The 12,945-nt window shown below is 62.7% G+C and overlaps 1 protein-coding gene across 2 annotated transcripts; it reads right to left on the minus strand.

Moving 5' to 3' along the window:
- Positions 1-2,425: 2,425 nt before the first annotated feature.
- CCR6 (C-C motif chemokine receptor 6) lies at positions 2,426-11,688 on the minus strand. Of its 2 annotated transcripts, XM_070419156.1 has the most exons (4): positions 11,620-11,688; positions 11,289-11,367; positions 5,360-5,435; positions 2,426-5,261 (listed from the first exon to the last, which is right to left on the minus strand). In XM_070419156.1, the coding sequence occupies exons 3-4, from the start codon at positions 5,366-5,368 to the stop codon at positions 4,167-4,169; spliced, it is 1,104 nt and encodes a 367-aa protein (XP_070275257.1). In that variant the 5' UTR covers positions 5,369-5,435; positions 11,289-11,367; positions 11,620-11,688; the 3' UTR covers positions 2,426-4,166. The 2 variants fall into 2 exon arrangements, with proteins under 2 accessions (XP_070275257.1, XP_070275258.1); XM_070419157.1 differs by lacking the exons at positions 11,289-11,367; positions 11,620-11,688 and adding an exon at positions 8,767-8,828.
- Between the last annotated feature and the right edge of the window lie 1,257 nt (positions 11,689-12,945).

Here is a 12,945-nt window from a genome sequence, read left to right on the forward strand (position 1 = left end):
CCCCTCCATCGTCCTCACCATCAGGGAGACAAGCTCCCATAGACCCAGAATTTAGAAAGTTAGAGAGAGGAGATGCCTTACATTTAGAGCTAAACTGGGCAGGGCCAGAGCCAGTATTTTATAAGCTTCAGCTTCTGCTGGTTTTGGAGACTAACTGGGTTCTTGAATTCAAGGTGACGTTTGGGGTCCTTGTCCGGAACCTGTTACACAGGGAGACAGCGTCCTGCTGTGAGTGCCGGCATCACTCGGGACCTCAGTCTTCTCTTCGGGAGCCGAATCCTGGAAGGTGACAGGCCGCGGGCCCACCTGCCTCCTCGACGGGGCGCAGCTGCCCTCTGCTGGCCGCAGGCCACACCCGCAGGAGTGCTGCCTCAGCCACACAGAATCCCCAGCCAGTTTAGCTCAGTGGATAGAGCATCAGCCTGTGGACTGTAAGGTCCCAGGTTCGATTCTGGTCAAGGGCATGTACCTGGGTTGTGGGCACATCCCCAGTAGGGAGTTTGCAGGAGGCAGCTGATCAATGTTTCTCTCTCATCGATGTTTCTAACTCTCTATCCCTCTCCCTTCCTCTCTGTAAAAGATCAATAATATATATTTAAAAAAAAAATACTGGCTCTGTCTGGTCAGGTGGCTCCGTGGTTGAGCATCGACCTATGAACCAGGAGGTCAGGGTTCGATTCCCGGTCAGGGCACAGGCCCGGGTTTCGGGCTCCATCCCGTGTGGGGCGAGCAGGAGGCAGCTGATCCATGATTCTCTCTCATCCTGATGTTCCTATCTATCTCTCTCTCTCTCTCTCCCTTCCTCTGAAATCAATAAAATATATTACAAATAATAATAAATAAAATAAAACATTGGCTCTAATTCCAAATGTAGTCTGAAAACTCTGCCAGACGGGGTCCAGGGACTGTGGGTGCCCGGCGAGTCGGGGGAGAGGCCCCGCCACGGCGCCCGTCGGGCTCTGGGGGACCATCGCGCTGGCCTGTCTCCCTGGCCCTCCTCTGGCCTCGTCCAGACGCCTCAGGGGAGACCCTGGCGGCTTCGTGTTCTCATGCGTTTAGTGCAGCTGAACTGGCTCCTGAGACCCTCAGCCTCCGTTCTCCCCGAGGCTCGGGGTGCGGCGCCCGCCTTCCCCTCCCGCGCCCGGTGGACTCCCGCTGCTCTGGGCACGAGGACGCAGGGTACCCGGCGGAAGGCGTCCCTCCGTGAGGCAGGAGCCAGGCAGCCCGCTGGGCCCCTGAGGTCGGCCTGGGGCCCAGCCCCCCGCTGACCACCTGGATGGCCTGCCTGACCCTGAGGCAGAGAGGCCGGGGGGGCAGGAGAGATGCCGCTGCCGCCTTATCCAGCACGGACGAAGGACACAGGGCACAGGGCACAGGGCACAGGGCGTGTGCCGATGCCCGCACTGCCAGCCCCGCTGTTTCTGAGAAAGTGACTGCGTTGGAAACGGGCGGTAAAGGAGATTAAGGCGGGTGAGGTCTGTGGGGTGGCCCTAACCCAGCCCGCCTGGGTCCTCAAGGGGAGGAGACGGGACTTGGGAGCACAGACAGCCGGCTGTGGCCGTGTGAGGCCCCGGAGGGGAGCTGTCTGCCCACCAGGGAGTGGGGTCCCCGGGGACACCCACCTGCCCATGCCCGGTCTCGGACCCCGGCCTCTCGTCCCGGCAGCCCCAGCGAAGGGTGCGCCGGGCACTGCAGCCCACACGCGTGTCCATGGCCAGGGTCTCTGTGCCGATGCCCACGGACGCCTGGGACGCGCACACATCCCCACACATTTTTAGGATCTGAAAATGGACGTTTCCGGCCTCACTTGCACACCAGCATGTCCGGCCTCAGGAGCAAATGGGCGGGCAGTTGGCACGGTACCTCGGTGCCTCTGATCGAGGTGCGCAGCTGACAAGGCAACACTCCTGCCTGCATTCCCACCCCGGCTGAGGTTTGTGGGTGAAAAGTCTCCTTTGTCCATAAAGAACCGATGGGGACCCTCTGAGCCACTTTGTAGCAGGAACCAAGAAAACCGTCCCTGGTCACACAGACAGACGTGATTGCTCACACGCGCGTGCGTGACGCCATGAGTGTGCGTGTGTGTGCGGTTGCTCCACTAGCGACAGGCTGAGGTGTGACGCCCTCCCGGCGAGCGTTCTCACAGGTGCCGATGGCCGTTCCGAGAACGTGGCCGAAGCCGGTGCCGAGCGCAGAGCAGAGACGAAGGCAGACGCGGAGTCTGAAAGTCAGTGGAGGGAGGACAGAGGACTGGCAGGGGCCAACCCCGAGCATTTCCTGTGGGAGGAGCCCCACGCTGCTCGTGCCCGTGGGTGTGGGCGCGGGTGTCGCCAAACGCTGTGGATGGGCCTGACCTATGTGATGCCGGCGCAGCAGGGACACAGACGCTACTCGGTGAAGCAACGCACTCGGGCGTTTGGAAACATCTTTATTCATTGCGGCTGAGTGAGGAAGGGCTGCGGCTTAGAGAGGGGAGCCTCCTCATCCGGGGGCTCCGATCACACAGAGGTGCCGTTTCCAAGTGCCAGGCGCCCGGCATCTCCGTGCCACGGGGGGTCCTGTCCAGGCACCTGAAAGAGGCTGCTGGGGGCCTCTCCTCCGCTTTGATATCTGGAGGCGACTGCTAACGGGACACCGAGGCTGCAAGACCGTCTCTACTTCACACACAAACCAGTTTCATTTTGCAAAGCCAGCGCCATGTTCTAAATGCAAACTTCAAGCCCGGCCGGCGCGGCTCCGTGGTTGAGCCTCGACCTGTGAACCAGGAGGTGATGGTTTGATCCGGGTCAGGGCACAGGCCCAGGTTGTGGGCTCGATCCCCAGCAGGGGGCGTGCAGGAGGCAGCCGATCAGTGATTCTCTCTCATCGTTGATGTTTCTATATCTCTCTCCCTTCTTCTCTGAAATCAATTTTAATTTTTTTTAAAAAACTAGTGGCTTAAAAAAAATTTTTTTAATGAGATGCAGACTTCAACTCCTGAGATGTCACTTTGAATCTCATGCAGAGACGCAGGTAAGGCCCGTGAGAGCGAGAGGACGCTTAGAGGACACGCCCGTCCGCACCGCGCCCTCCTCCGGCCCTCGGTCAGCGTGTCCCCAGCACGTCTGTCTTTCGGGACGTGCTGAGCTTTCTCCGCTTGTGCTCCCACCTGTGCACGGCCCTTCCAAACACGAGTTCCTGGAACTTTCTAGAAGTTGAGAGAGTGGAGGAAACCTGATTCCTAGTGGACCGCCGACTCGGGAAAACCTCCCCAGAGTCCACAGCAGAGCCCGGAGGCCCTGGGCCTGCGAGCGACGGAGCCTCCTCATGGCCCGTTCCCACCCCAAAGGGGACAGAGTCCCTGCGTATTTCCTCGGCAGTGTCCTTGGTTTTTAAGTATTTTTATTTGTAAAAAAGTTAACACCTCACACTGTAAGCGGCACTGCCCCTCCGTTTCACTCTGACCTCTAACCGGTACTTAGGATGCCCTCTGTGCGCGGACCTCGGCCGTAGGCCCGGCCCCGGACAGGCTGGCGGCTCCCAGCGGGGCCACTTCCAGGGAAGCACAGCGAACGCCCGCTGTCCCGTGCCCCTCACAGCCTGAGGCGCCCGATCCCTGTGACGGCGTCTCTGGTGCTCGCCCAGCGCCTTGTCCGCCCGTCTGTCCGCAGCGATTCCAGCTGCGCTCGGGCTGGTTCCCCTGCTGCCCCCACACAGCTCGGCCCGCCCTCGGCCCACCGCGTCCTGGGCGTCGCTGCTGCTCTGGCCTCCCTGGCACCCGGCGGTCATCGGCTGGATGGAGTGTTTGACCGGAATGCGTGGCACGAGGGCTTTTATTCATTTTTGTTTTTCTGTCTTGGCTTTTCAACCCGTGTGATTGTTTTGCTCTGACTGAAGGAGTGGTGGCCTAGGGCCAGTTCATGAATGTTTCCTAGGATGCTCCCGTTGGTCAGCCCTTCCCTGAGATGCCGCGTGGCCCAGAGCCTGCCTCCTGGGGTGCCGGCCGGCAGAGGCGGCCGGATCAGAGTTTCTGGTGGAGGAAATTTGGAAACCGCTACCTGCATGAGCCCCACCACCCCCCACCCCCCCAAGTGTCCACAGCCCAAGGCCACCTCGGGGAAGACACTGCACACACTCCCGCGAGTCCTCTCGCGGCCGTGAGCACGGCACGCGGCACCCGGGGCGGGTCACATGGTGAAGGAGGACGGGTTGTCGTTGTCCGCCGTCTCGCTGATCTGCCGGGAGGAGAAGGCCTCCGAGTGCAGCCGGGCGCAGGCCAGGCCGGGCGCGCGCCGCCGCCCCACGCACAGCAGGTCCTTGGCGATCTTCAGGAAGTAGCTGCGGAACTTCTGGCCCACGAAGGCGTAGAGCACGGGGTTGAGGCAGCAGTGCAGGAAGGCCAGCACCTCGGTGCCCGTCGCCAGGTAGCCCAGCGCCTTCTCGGCCTGGCAGGACCGGCCCACCCTGCCCAGGTTCACTGCCGTCACCAGCAGCACCACGTTGTGCGGGACCTGACAGGCCAGGAACGCGAGGACCACGGCCACGATCACGCGGATGGCCTTGTGCCGCTTGGAGTTCTGGGCCTGCAGCAGCGTCCTGACGATGGACAGGTAGCAGAGCGTCATGAACAGCAGGGGCATGAAGAAGCCGGACAGCAGCTGCAGGCCCAGCACCAGCAGCTTCCAGCGGAGGGGCTCCGAGACCTCCCGGTACCGGGGCTCGCACACCTCCCGGTCCTGCAGCCGGTACTTCCGGTGGAAGATGAAGGTCCCGATGGAGATGAGGACGGACAGGGCCCACACGGCCAGGCAGATGGCGCGGTGGTGCGCCCGCATCCGGGCCCGCAGGCGGAAGGACCGCGTGGCCTGTACGATGGCCACGTAGCGGTCCAGGCTGATGCAGGCCAGCAGCAGCATGCCGCAGTGGAAGTTGACAGCGTAGATGCCGCGCACCAGCTTGCACAGGGCGCTGCTGAAGACCCACTGGCCCGTGGCATGCGTCACCGCCCAGAAGGGCAGGGTCAGGACGAACAGGATGTCCGCCAGGGCCATGTTCAGGAGGTACACGTCGGTCATGGACTTGGCCTTCTTGTAGAACGCGAAGGTGAGCACCACCAAGACGTTGCCCAGGAGGCCGAAGACACAGATCAGGGAGTAGGTGATGGGCACGAAGAGCCGCGAGAAGTCGCGGACGTCCTTCAGGACGCACAGGACGGGGAGGTCCGCCGTGTAGTCCGCCGTGGCGTTGTAGTCGTCGTAGGCGTCCAGGTAGCTCCCTGACTCCTGGGAACGGGCGGAGGGAGAGTCAGCTGCCGGGCAATTAACAAGGAGCCACAGTGAAGCGAACGTGCGCTCCCAGCCAACACCCCGGGGACACTCACCTCACTCATGGTGCCGCCGGTTCCGGTTCCGGCAGAGCTGTGGGCCAGCCCACGGGGTGACAGGAGAGGAGGGACCCTGAGCAGGAAAGGAAGCAAAAGACACGGGGGTTAAGACAAGTATTCTGGGAGGGCCAGACAGCCCAGGGCATCGCCCGCCCGCCCTGCCAGGACAGGAGAGCACACAGGTGCGCCACACAAACACACCAGCAGGGGGCAGCACCCCTCCTGGGAGGCGAGACAGAAGTCTCAGGCTCGGCAGTCACAGGGTCTCAGCCACACTACTCTAAAAAAAAGAAATAGGTTTTTATTTACTTTTTTAGAGAGAGATGACGGGAGAGGGAGAGAGAGATAGAAACATCAATAGGAGAGAATCATGGACTGGCTGCCTCCTGCAGGCCCCCCGCCCCCCTGCACTGGGGATCGAGCCCAAAACCGGGGCATGTGCCCTGACCGGGAATCGAACTGTGACCTCTTGGTTCATGGGTCCACACTCAACCCCTGAGCCACGCCAGCCGGCTCTGCCACACGACTTGGAAGTGGTCGTGGACAATCACTCACACGAATGGGCTGGCCCAGACGTGTCCCGTGAGCTGCGACCTGCCGGTTCCTGATCCACAGGGTGAACAGGGGAGACGCCAGCAAACCGCAGACTCTGATCTGCACGAAACCCTCAGGCCAAACCCAGCGGAAGCCAGGCAGCCGGGCCCCCCCGACAAGCTTTGTGCAGAGGAGTCGTCCGAAAGCTGACAGCTCGCAGGGCTAGCCTGCCAGGCGCTTACGGGGCAGCTCAGGGTGCTCATGCACCACATGTGAGAGCCGGCCATGGGGTTTCTTTGAGCTCTGAACGTGAGGGCCATCCTCAGGATATGCTGACAAGCCTGCGTGGCCGGGAAAGGCAGCAGGAATACGGATATCCTACACTAGAGGCCCGGGGCACGAATTCGTGCACCAGTGGGGTCCCACGGCCTGGTCTGTGGGACCCAGGATCCCCCGAGGGGTCCAGGATTGCGAGAGGGCACAGGCCAGGCCGAGGGACCCCACCGGTGCACCATCCGGGCCAAGGAGGGACGCGGGAGGTTGGCCAGCCAGGGAGGGGCCGTGGGAGGGCTCCAGGGCATGTCTGGCCTGTCTCGCTCAGTCCCAGTTGGCTGGACCCCAGCAGCAAGCTCACCTACCAGAACGTCTGCCCCCTGGTGGTCAGTGCACGTCATAGCGAGCAGTTGAGTGATACTAAAAGCCTAATATGCTAAGTGTCCGGTCGTTCGGTTGGCTGTTCAACCAATCAAAGTGTAATATGCTAATGATATGCTAAGGCCACTCAACTGCTCGCTATGACGTGCACTGACCACCAGGGGGCAGACGCTCAATGCAGGAGCCTCTCCCGCCTCCACAGCAGCACCAAGGAGTCCAGCTGACGGCTCCTGGGCTGCCAGAGGGCGCAGGCCAGGCTGAAGGATCCCCCACCAAGTGCACGGATTTCATGCACCAGGTCTCGTGTGCGCGCGCGTGTGTGTGTGTGTGTGTGTGTGTGTCTCCAATGCCCACACTTCTTAACAGCCACTCATCTGCCAGGCAGACATGGCGTGACCCTCAGAACTCACACGGGGAGGAGGTTCAGAGGGCAGGATTCTAAAAGGCTTGTGGACAGACCCGCTCGGGTGGTGGGGAACGCAGCAAGAGTGACAGGAGGGGCAGCGGGAAGTGGGCTCAGGGCACTGGGTGTCCGCCACCAGCCCCCCCACCAACCTGTTAGAGCTCTCACCGAGCTGCAAGGTGCTGGGGAAGCCAGGAGGGGGCCCTGCGCGGAGCCTGGCTCCAGAGATGGACCGGCAGGTGAGTGAGGGTGGGCTGTCTGAGAGTGAAGGGGACTCCATCCTGAGACAAAGCCGGGAGGAAGGGGCTTTGCTCCTTCACGCCCATCCTCCGCCTTTCGCTGTGTCCTCACCCTGCCTTCCTCTCGCTCACGCCCTCCCCCGCCCAACCCCTGGCCTGGAGTTCTCCCTGCTACTCACTCATTCTCATCCTCTCGCCGAGCCCCTGGCCGTGTAGCCGGGAAAGGTCAGGAGGAGGGAGACACGGCAGAGGCAGGTGGCGGGTGCGCTGGCTGGGACACGGGTCCCACCTGCCGGTCCGTCCTCACCTGCAGGCCAGTGTGTGTCCCGCGTGTGGGGAGGGAGCCAGTATGACCCACAGCTCCCCTGACGGGTTCCTGCGCGTGGGCCCCTGTGAGGTGACTCCCACTCTGTCCCTCGCACGCTCGATGGGTGGCCTCACCCCTCCCTCCCGCTGCCAGGAGCTGGCACCTGCAGGCAGCTGTGGCCGCCTCCCCATTGCGGCTCCGAGGCAGGGGGCCTGCCGGGGGGGCCGGGGGGGGCGGGGCGCCAGCGGGAGGTGGGGCCGCTGGAGTTGCTGGCCAGCGCTCCAAGGTGAGGGTGTCTGTGCTGGATTGCCTGCCTGAGAGGCACTGTTTAATCCCCTCTGATTCCTGCTTTGATTAGAATTTCAGGCTTCATCACAGGGGCCCTGGCGTGTGATTCCGTGCTGCTTGGGAATGGTGTTCGGACCCGCGGGGTTCAAACGGCACACACCTGCGGACAATGCCTAGTCCACCCATGTGGCTGAGAGTCTCACACCCAGACCGCAGCCCATCCACGTGTGTTCCCAGCACCCCCGCTGCTGGAGGTGATTCACCGGCCCGGCCACCGAGTCACCACAAACATCACGTGGATCATTTCAGGGAAGCGGTGTGGGTGACACAGCCACCACGACACGTCAGGAGGCCTGCACACGCCTGCTCACGTGAACCGCCCAGCCCAGCGCTTCGGAGAAACCGTTTCTGTCCTGAAGATTGTGGCGGAGGGGGAGGGGTGCCCTGGGGTAGGTGAGTTTGGGAAACGCTGAGGGCACCTCCTCCTGGACATTTAGCAGAGCCGAGGCCAGTGCCCTGAGAGCCGTGCTCAAGGCCCCTCCCTCCCCACCCAGCGCTGCCGGGACACGGGACAGCCAGACCGGGCTGCCCAGGACCCACTCGGGGCCACGCCAGGAGCCTCCTGCGGGTCCCTCCCCCGCTGCACCCGCGGCTCCGAAACACAGGGACGCAGCTCACTCCTGACCCACCGCCCCCTCGCGGGCGCACCCAGGGACCAGCGTCGCGGAGGGACGCCTCTCGGAGGGGCGGCTCTTCCCTCCCGCACACAGGCCACGCCGGCCCTTCCTGGGCCTGCAGGTCGGGCTGGAGAGCGTGTCCACGCAGCGCCCGAGCGAAACGCAGGCCGGCGGCCGGCGGTCGGGCCTCTGCCCTTCGATTCAACGGCGCAGAGGTTGTGCTGCCGACATGGGAAGTGTTACTTGGAGAAACACCTGGTGTTACGTAGAGTATGTTTCACTATATTACAATATTAACTTACAGTTCGCAATAAAACAATGTGGCTTCCTGGTCCTGTTTTGTTAGGCAGCACGAGCAAAACACAGCATCTCAGGCACTGGCAGCGAAAGGAACGTTTCCTAAAAACCAGAGCGTCGGCCCTGACCCGTGTGGCTCAGTGGACAGAGCGTCAGCCTGTGGACTGAAGGGTCCCGGGTTCAATCCCGGTCAAGGGCATGTACCTGGGTTGCAGGCACATCCCCAGTAGGAGATGTGCAGGAGGCAGCCGATCGATGTTTCTCTCTCATCGATGTTTCTAACTCTCTATCCCTCTCCCTTCCTCTCTGTAAAAAATCAATAAAATATATTTAAAAAACAAAAACAAAAAAACAGAGCCAGGCCGGGAGCCACGGAGGGGATGGCGGCCACAGCAGCTCCCCGAGAGCCAGGCGGTGCCGGCCTCCCACACCCACAGGCCCACACACATCGCAGAGGCCTCCGGGCCTCCTCAGAAACCACTGCTTCGACGCGGAGGCTTTGGGAGTCTCTGGCCGAATCAGGTGACCAGGACAGGTGGGCAGCACCGGCGTCCCAGCCAGTATCAGCCAGCAGACAGCGAGCCCACAGGGAGTAGTGGCCGGGCCACAGAGCAGAGGAGGCTGGACAGGCGGGGAGGCCGACAGGCCCTCCGATCGTTGGGCCACTGGCCAGGGCAGACTTACCCAAGACAGTTAACGTGGGAAAGCACCGTGCATAACAGCATCGAGACACGACCAGCAAGGAAAACTGTCAACAGTTTAACTTACACAAATCTAGTCACAAGGTTAAGTTCATTAAAATTAAATCAAAGCAGAGACTTAAAATCTGTGCTTATTTTCATAAATGGTGAAGCCTGCAGGGCAAGGGACAAGACCGGAAAAGAACATGAGTTATGTGCATGTGTGTGTTGTACATAAACCGATGCATGTGCAATGTGCATGAGTTCGCGTGTATTGTGCATGTCCCATGTGTGCCCGTGTGTGCACGTGTGTGCATGCGTGTGCATAAGTCCTAAGTACATCCTGGACATTGGGAACCACTACTCTACACCATGGTCTCTAACCTCGCACACGCCCTGAGGTGGACAGGGCACCGCCTTGTAGCCAGGACACCATCCCCTCCGAGAGACTGGGGGCTCCTGCCACCCCCACCACTTCGTGCCCAGAGGGCCTCTGGGGGGCTGCGAGGCGCCCCAGACCTTAAACGGAGCGCAGTTTAAAACCTGGCTCTGAGGTCAGAGCCCCCGGGCCGCCGCCTGTGCTCAGGGAGCCTGCGCTTTCTCGACTCCTCTGACCTGGCGCCGCGGCCCTTTTTAGATCCCCACGGCCTGAAACTCGCTGCTTCCTTCTGCTTTTGAGTGAGCGCGGCCGCCAGCCAGAAGGTGTTTTCCGCGATTTGGGTAGAGGTCTGTGTGCTCTTTCTCTTTTTTCTTTTGGTTCCTTTGGCTCCTTCGGATGCTGCTTTTGCAAGTTCTTTTTTATTGACAGAAACCATCTCCGTGACCCTGCTCAGAGTCGCGTTAACTCGGACGTTGCCCTATCTCCACAGCACGAGCCCCCCGCCTGCACTCCTGCCCCCACAGGCGTGGGGGACGCTGCCAGGCTCCCACGGGGTCATCTCTGTGTAGCTTCACGGCCGCAGGTGCCGATGTGTCGCCGGGGCACCTGGGTGTGAGCAGAGCTGCTCCTGGGTCACTGAGCCCAGGACACGCCCACCGATGGGCTTGTCCACAGCCTCCCCGAGGAGCCCCTTCCCCCTGGTGCCCCCCCCAGGCGGGCCCGTGCCTGGCGGTGCACAGGGCACTGTTTGCATCGCCTGAACATCTCCGAGCTCAGCTGTCAGCTTGGCCAACGCTGTGCTCAGCTGAATAAAGACCGCGCGTCCCTCCAGAAGCAGAGCCCGGACCCCCGGGCTCCGGGGAGGGCGATGCGGACAGAGAGTCGCCGTCCTCTGTGAGAGGCCGTGGGCTGCAGGAAAGGCCTGACCCCACGCCATGGAAAGGACATGAACGTGGCTGGCACCCAGTTCTTGTGATCTAGGCAAGCAGACATTTGTCATAGCAACTGTTTGTCATGGCAACTGTCAAACATAGATGGAGCTAGACAAAGCTTGCCCAGCCTGTAACGATCTGCTACTTCCCCACGATAGGCCAGGCCCTAGCAGTGATCTATGGAGCATGACCAGCCGCAGCTTAGCTATAAAACTGTGTGTGAAAAATAAAGTTGCTGGTGCTGGTGCCAGTCCTCCTAACCCCGGTCTCTTGTATTTCTTCAATCCCACGCCACCTCTACCCTGCAGGACCCTTGGGAGCGGGTCTCCACAGTCCTCCCAGGCGTGGCCTTGGGCACAGGACGGACGTCGCTGAGACCAGAGGCCACGTCTGACGCGGGCGTTTGCCGATGCACACGGTCGGCCGCCGCACCCGGAGCCGAGTGAGCGGTTCCGAGTCTCGGGTCCCTCAGACCAGGGCGGCGAGGCGGAGGCCAGGAGGTGGGAAAGGACAGGCCCTTTCGCTGCTGCGCTTACCTTAGGGACGCCGCGATCCGCAGGGCGTTCCGGCCACGCGCCTGCGACGCTCCAGGCTCCCACGTCGGCCGCCCGGACTCTGAGAACAAGACGGGTTCCTGGTCATTGAGGGAACCTCGGGGCGACACTGACATTGGCCCGAGCACAGACCACTTCCTACTGAGAAGCAACGCCTATTTGCCCAAATGCAGATGTTAACCATCTGCAGCCCGGGGGGGGGGGGGGGCAAGTAGTGTAGTCATGTGACTCCCGGCAGAGCCAGGAGTCGGGGGCCTGGGGGGCCCACCCTTCCCCCCCGCGTCTCCTGTCAGTAGGGGCACCTGGCGGCTACCTGGGAGGCGAGGAAGCGCTGAGCCGAGGCCACCCGAGCTCGGTGCTGGGTGCACCCCAAGCAGGTCCCCGACCCTCCCCCCACCGCGCCCTCCTCCTGCGCTGGGGACGGGACAGTCCCAGCCTCGGGCGCCCGGGGGCGGCGGGCGGGGCGTGTCAGACAGCACCTGGGCGGCTCTGAGTGCACAGCTCCCTGAGGGCGGCCGCCGTGTCACAGCAGGTGTCCTTCCCGGAGGCGGCGGCCTAGAACGCTGCAGCGTCGATGTCGCACGCAGTCACGTCGCAATACACACACACACACACACGCACACACACACACACGCACACACACGCACACACACACACATGCACACACACGCAAGCCCCAAAGCGGGGACATGGTCACCCTGTGGCACCTGGTGGGAGGAGCAGCCGCTGGAGACCCCTCGGGGCGCCGTGCTCAGGGGCCAGGACTCTAGGAACCGTCAGTGGAAAGACATGGAGGGAGAGGCCTCACCACAGAGCAGTGTGGCTGTGAGCAGGCCCGGAAACACCGAAAGTGTCACAGCCGAGGAACCAGCGACCGAGACGCCAGCTTTCACTGCTCAGGCCACTGCCCTGCCCGCCGTGACCGGTGTTCACACGCCCGCCCACCTCCTTCCCACGGGCCGAGCCCGGCCGCCCCCACGCCTGCCGAGCGCAGGTGCGGCGTCCCCTGTCGCTGCTCTGGGTCCCGGTGACCACAATGGGCCTTTTCCAGGCAGACACACGGCCACCCCCACACCGGCCACCCCCACACTGGCCACCCCCGCACCGGCCGTCTGGCTTGGGGACCGCGGCCGGGCCCTCCACCCTCCTCTGGGCTCCGGCCTGGGCTGAGGGTGGAGGCTGCCAGCAGGGGTGCCGCCGGGGGTGCAGGGGGAGGAAGGGGGGACACCACACAGTCCAGACCCCTCTCTCCCCCTGCCCTCCAGCCCCCCTCCCATGGTCCTATTTAGCGTGAGGGCGGGACGTGAGCCTGTGGCAGGAATGACAGCCCCGGAGGCGCTGCCCGAGAGGAGAGAAGCAGACGGGAGCGGCCCGAGAGCAGTTCTGTGTGGCCGCGTGGTGGAGGGCGGGGGCTGAGCGGCCCAGTGGCCAGTCCTCCCCTGGAAGGCCAGGGCCGGGGGGGGGGCTCCGAGGGGTGACCCCCTCCACCTGTGCCCTCCCTGCCGCCAGAGGGAGGGCCTCAGAGACGGGGAGGGGCTTCCAGCCCTGCCCTGCGCGGCTGCCGTCCCTTCTATGCCTGAGGCTGCTGCTCTGGACTCACTGGCCTGCGAGGGGTCTGGAATGTTCTATGTCCCAATAT

Source organism: Myotis yumanensis, unplaced genomic scaffold, assembly GCF_028538775.1.
Source record: "Myotis yumanensis isolate MYYU_CA2020_CCGP unplaced genomic scaffold, mMyoYum1.0.hap1 SCAF_6, whole genome shotgun sequence".
Classification (NCBI taxonomy): Eukaryota; Metazoa; Chordata; class Mammalia; order Chiroptera; family Vespertilionidae; genus Myotis; species Myotis yumanensis.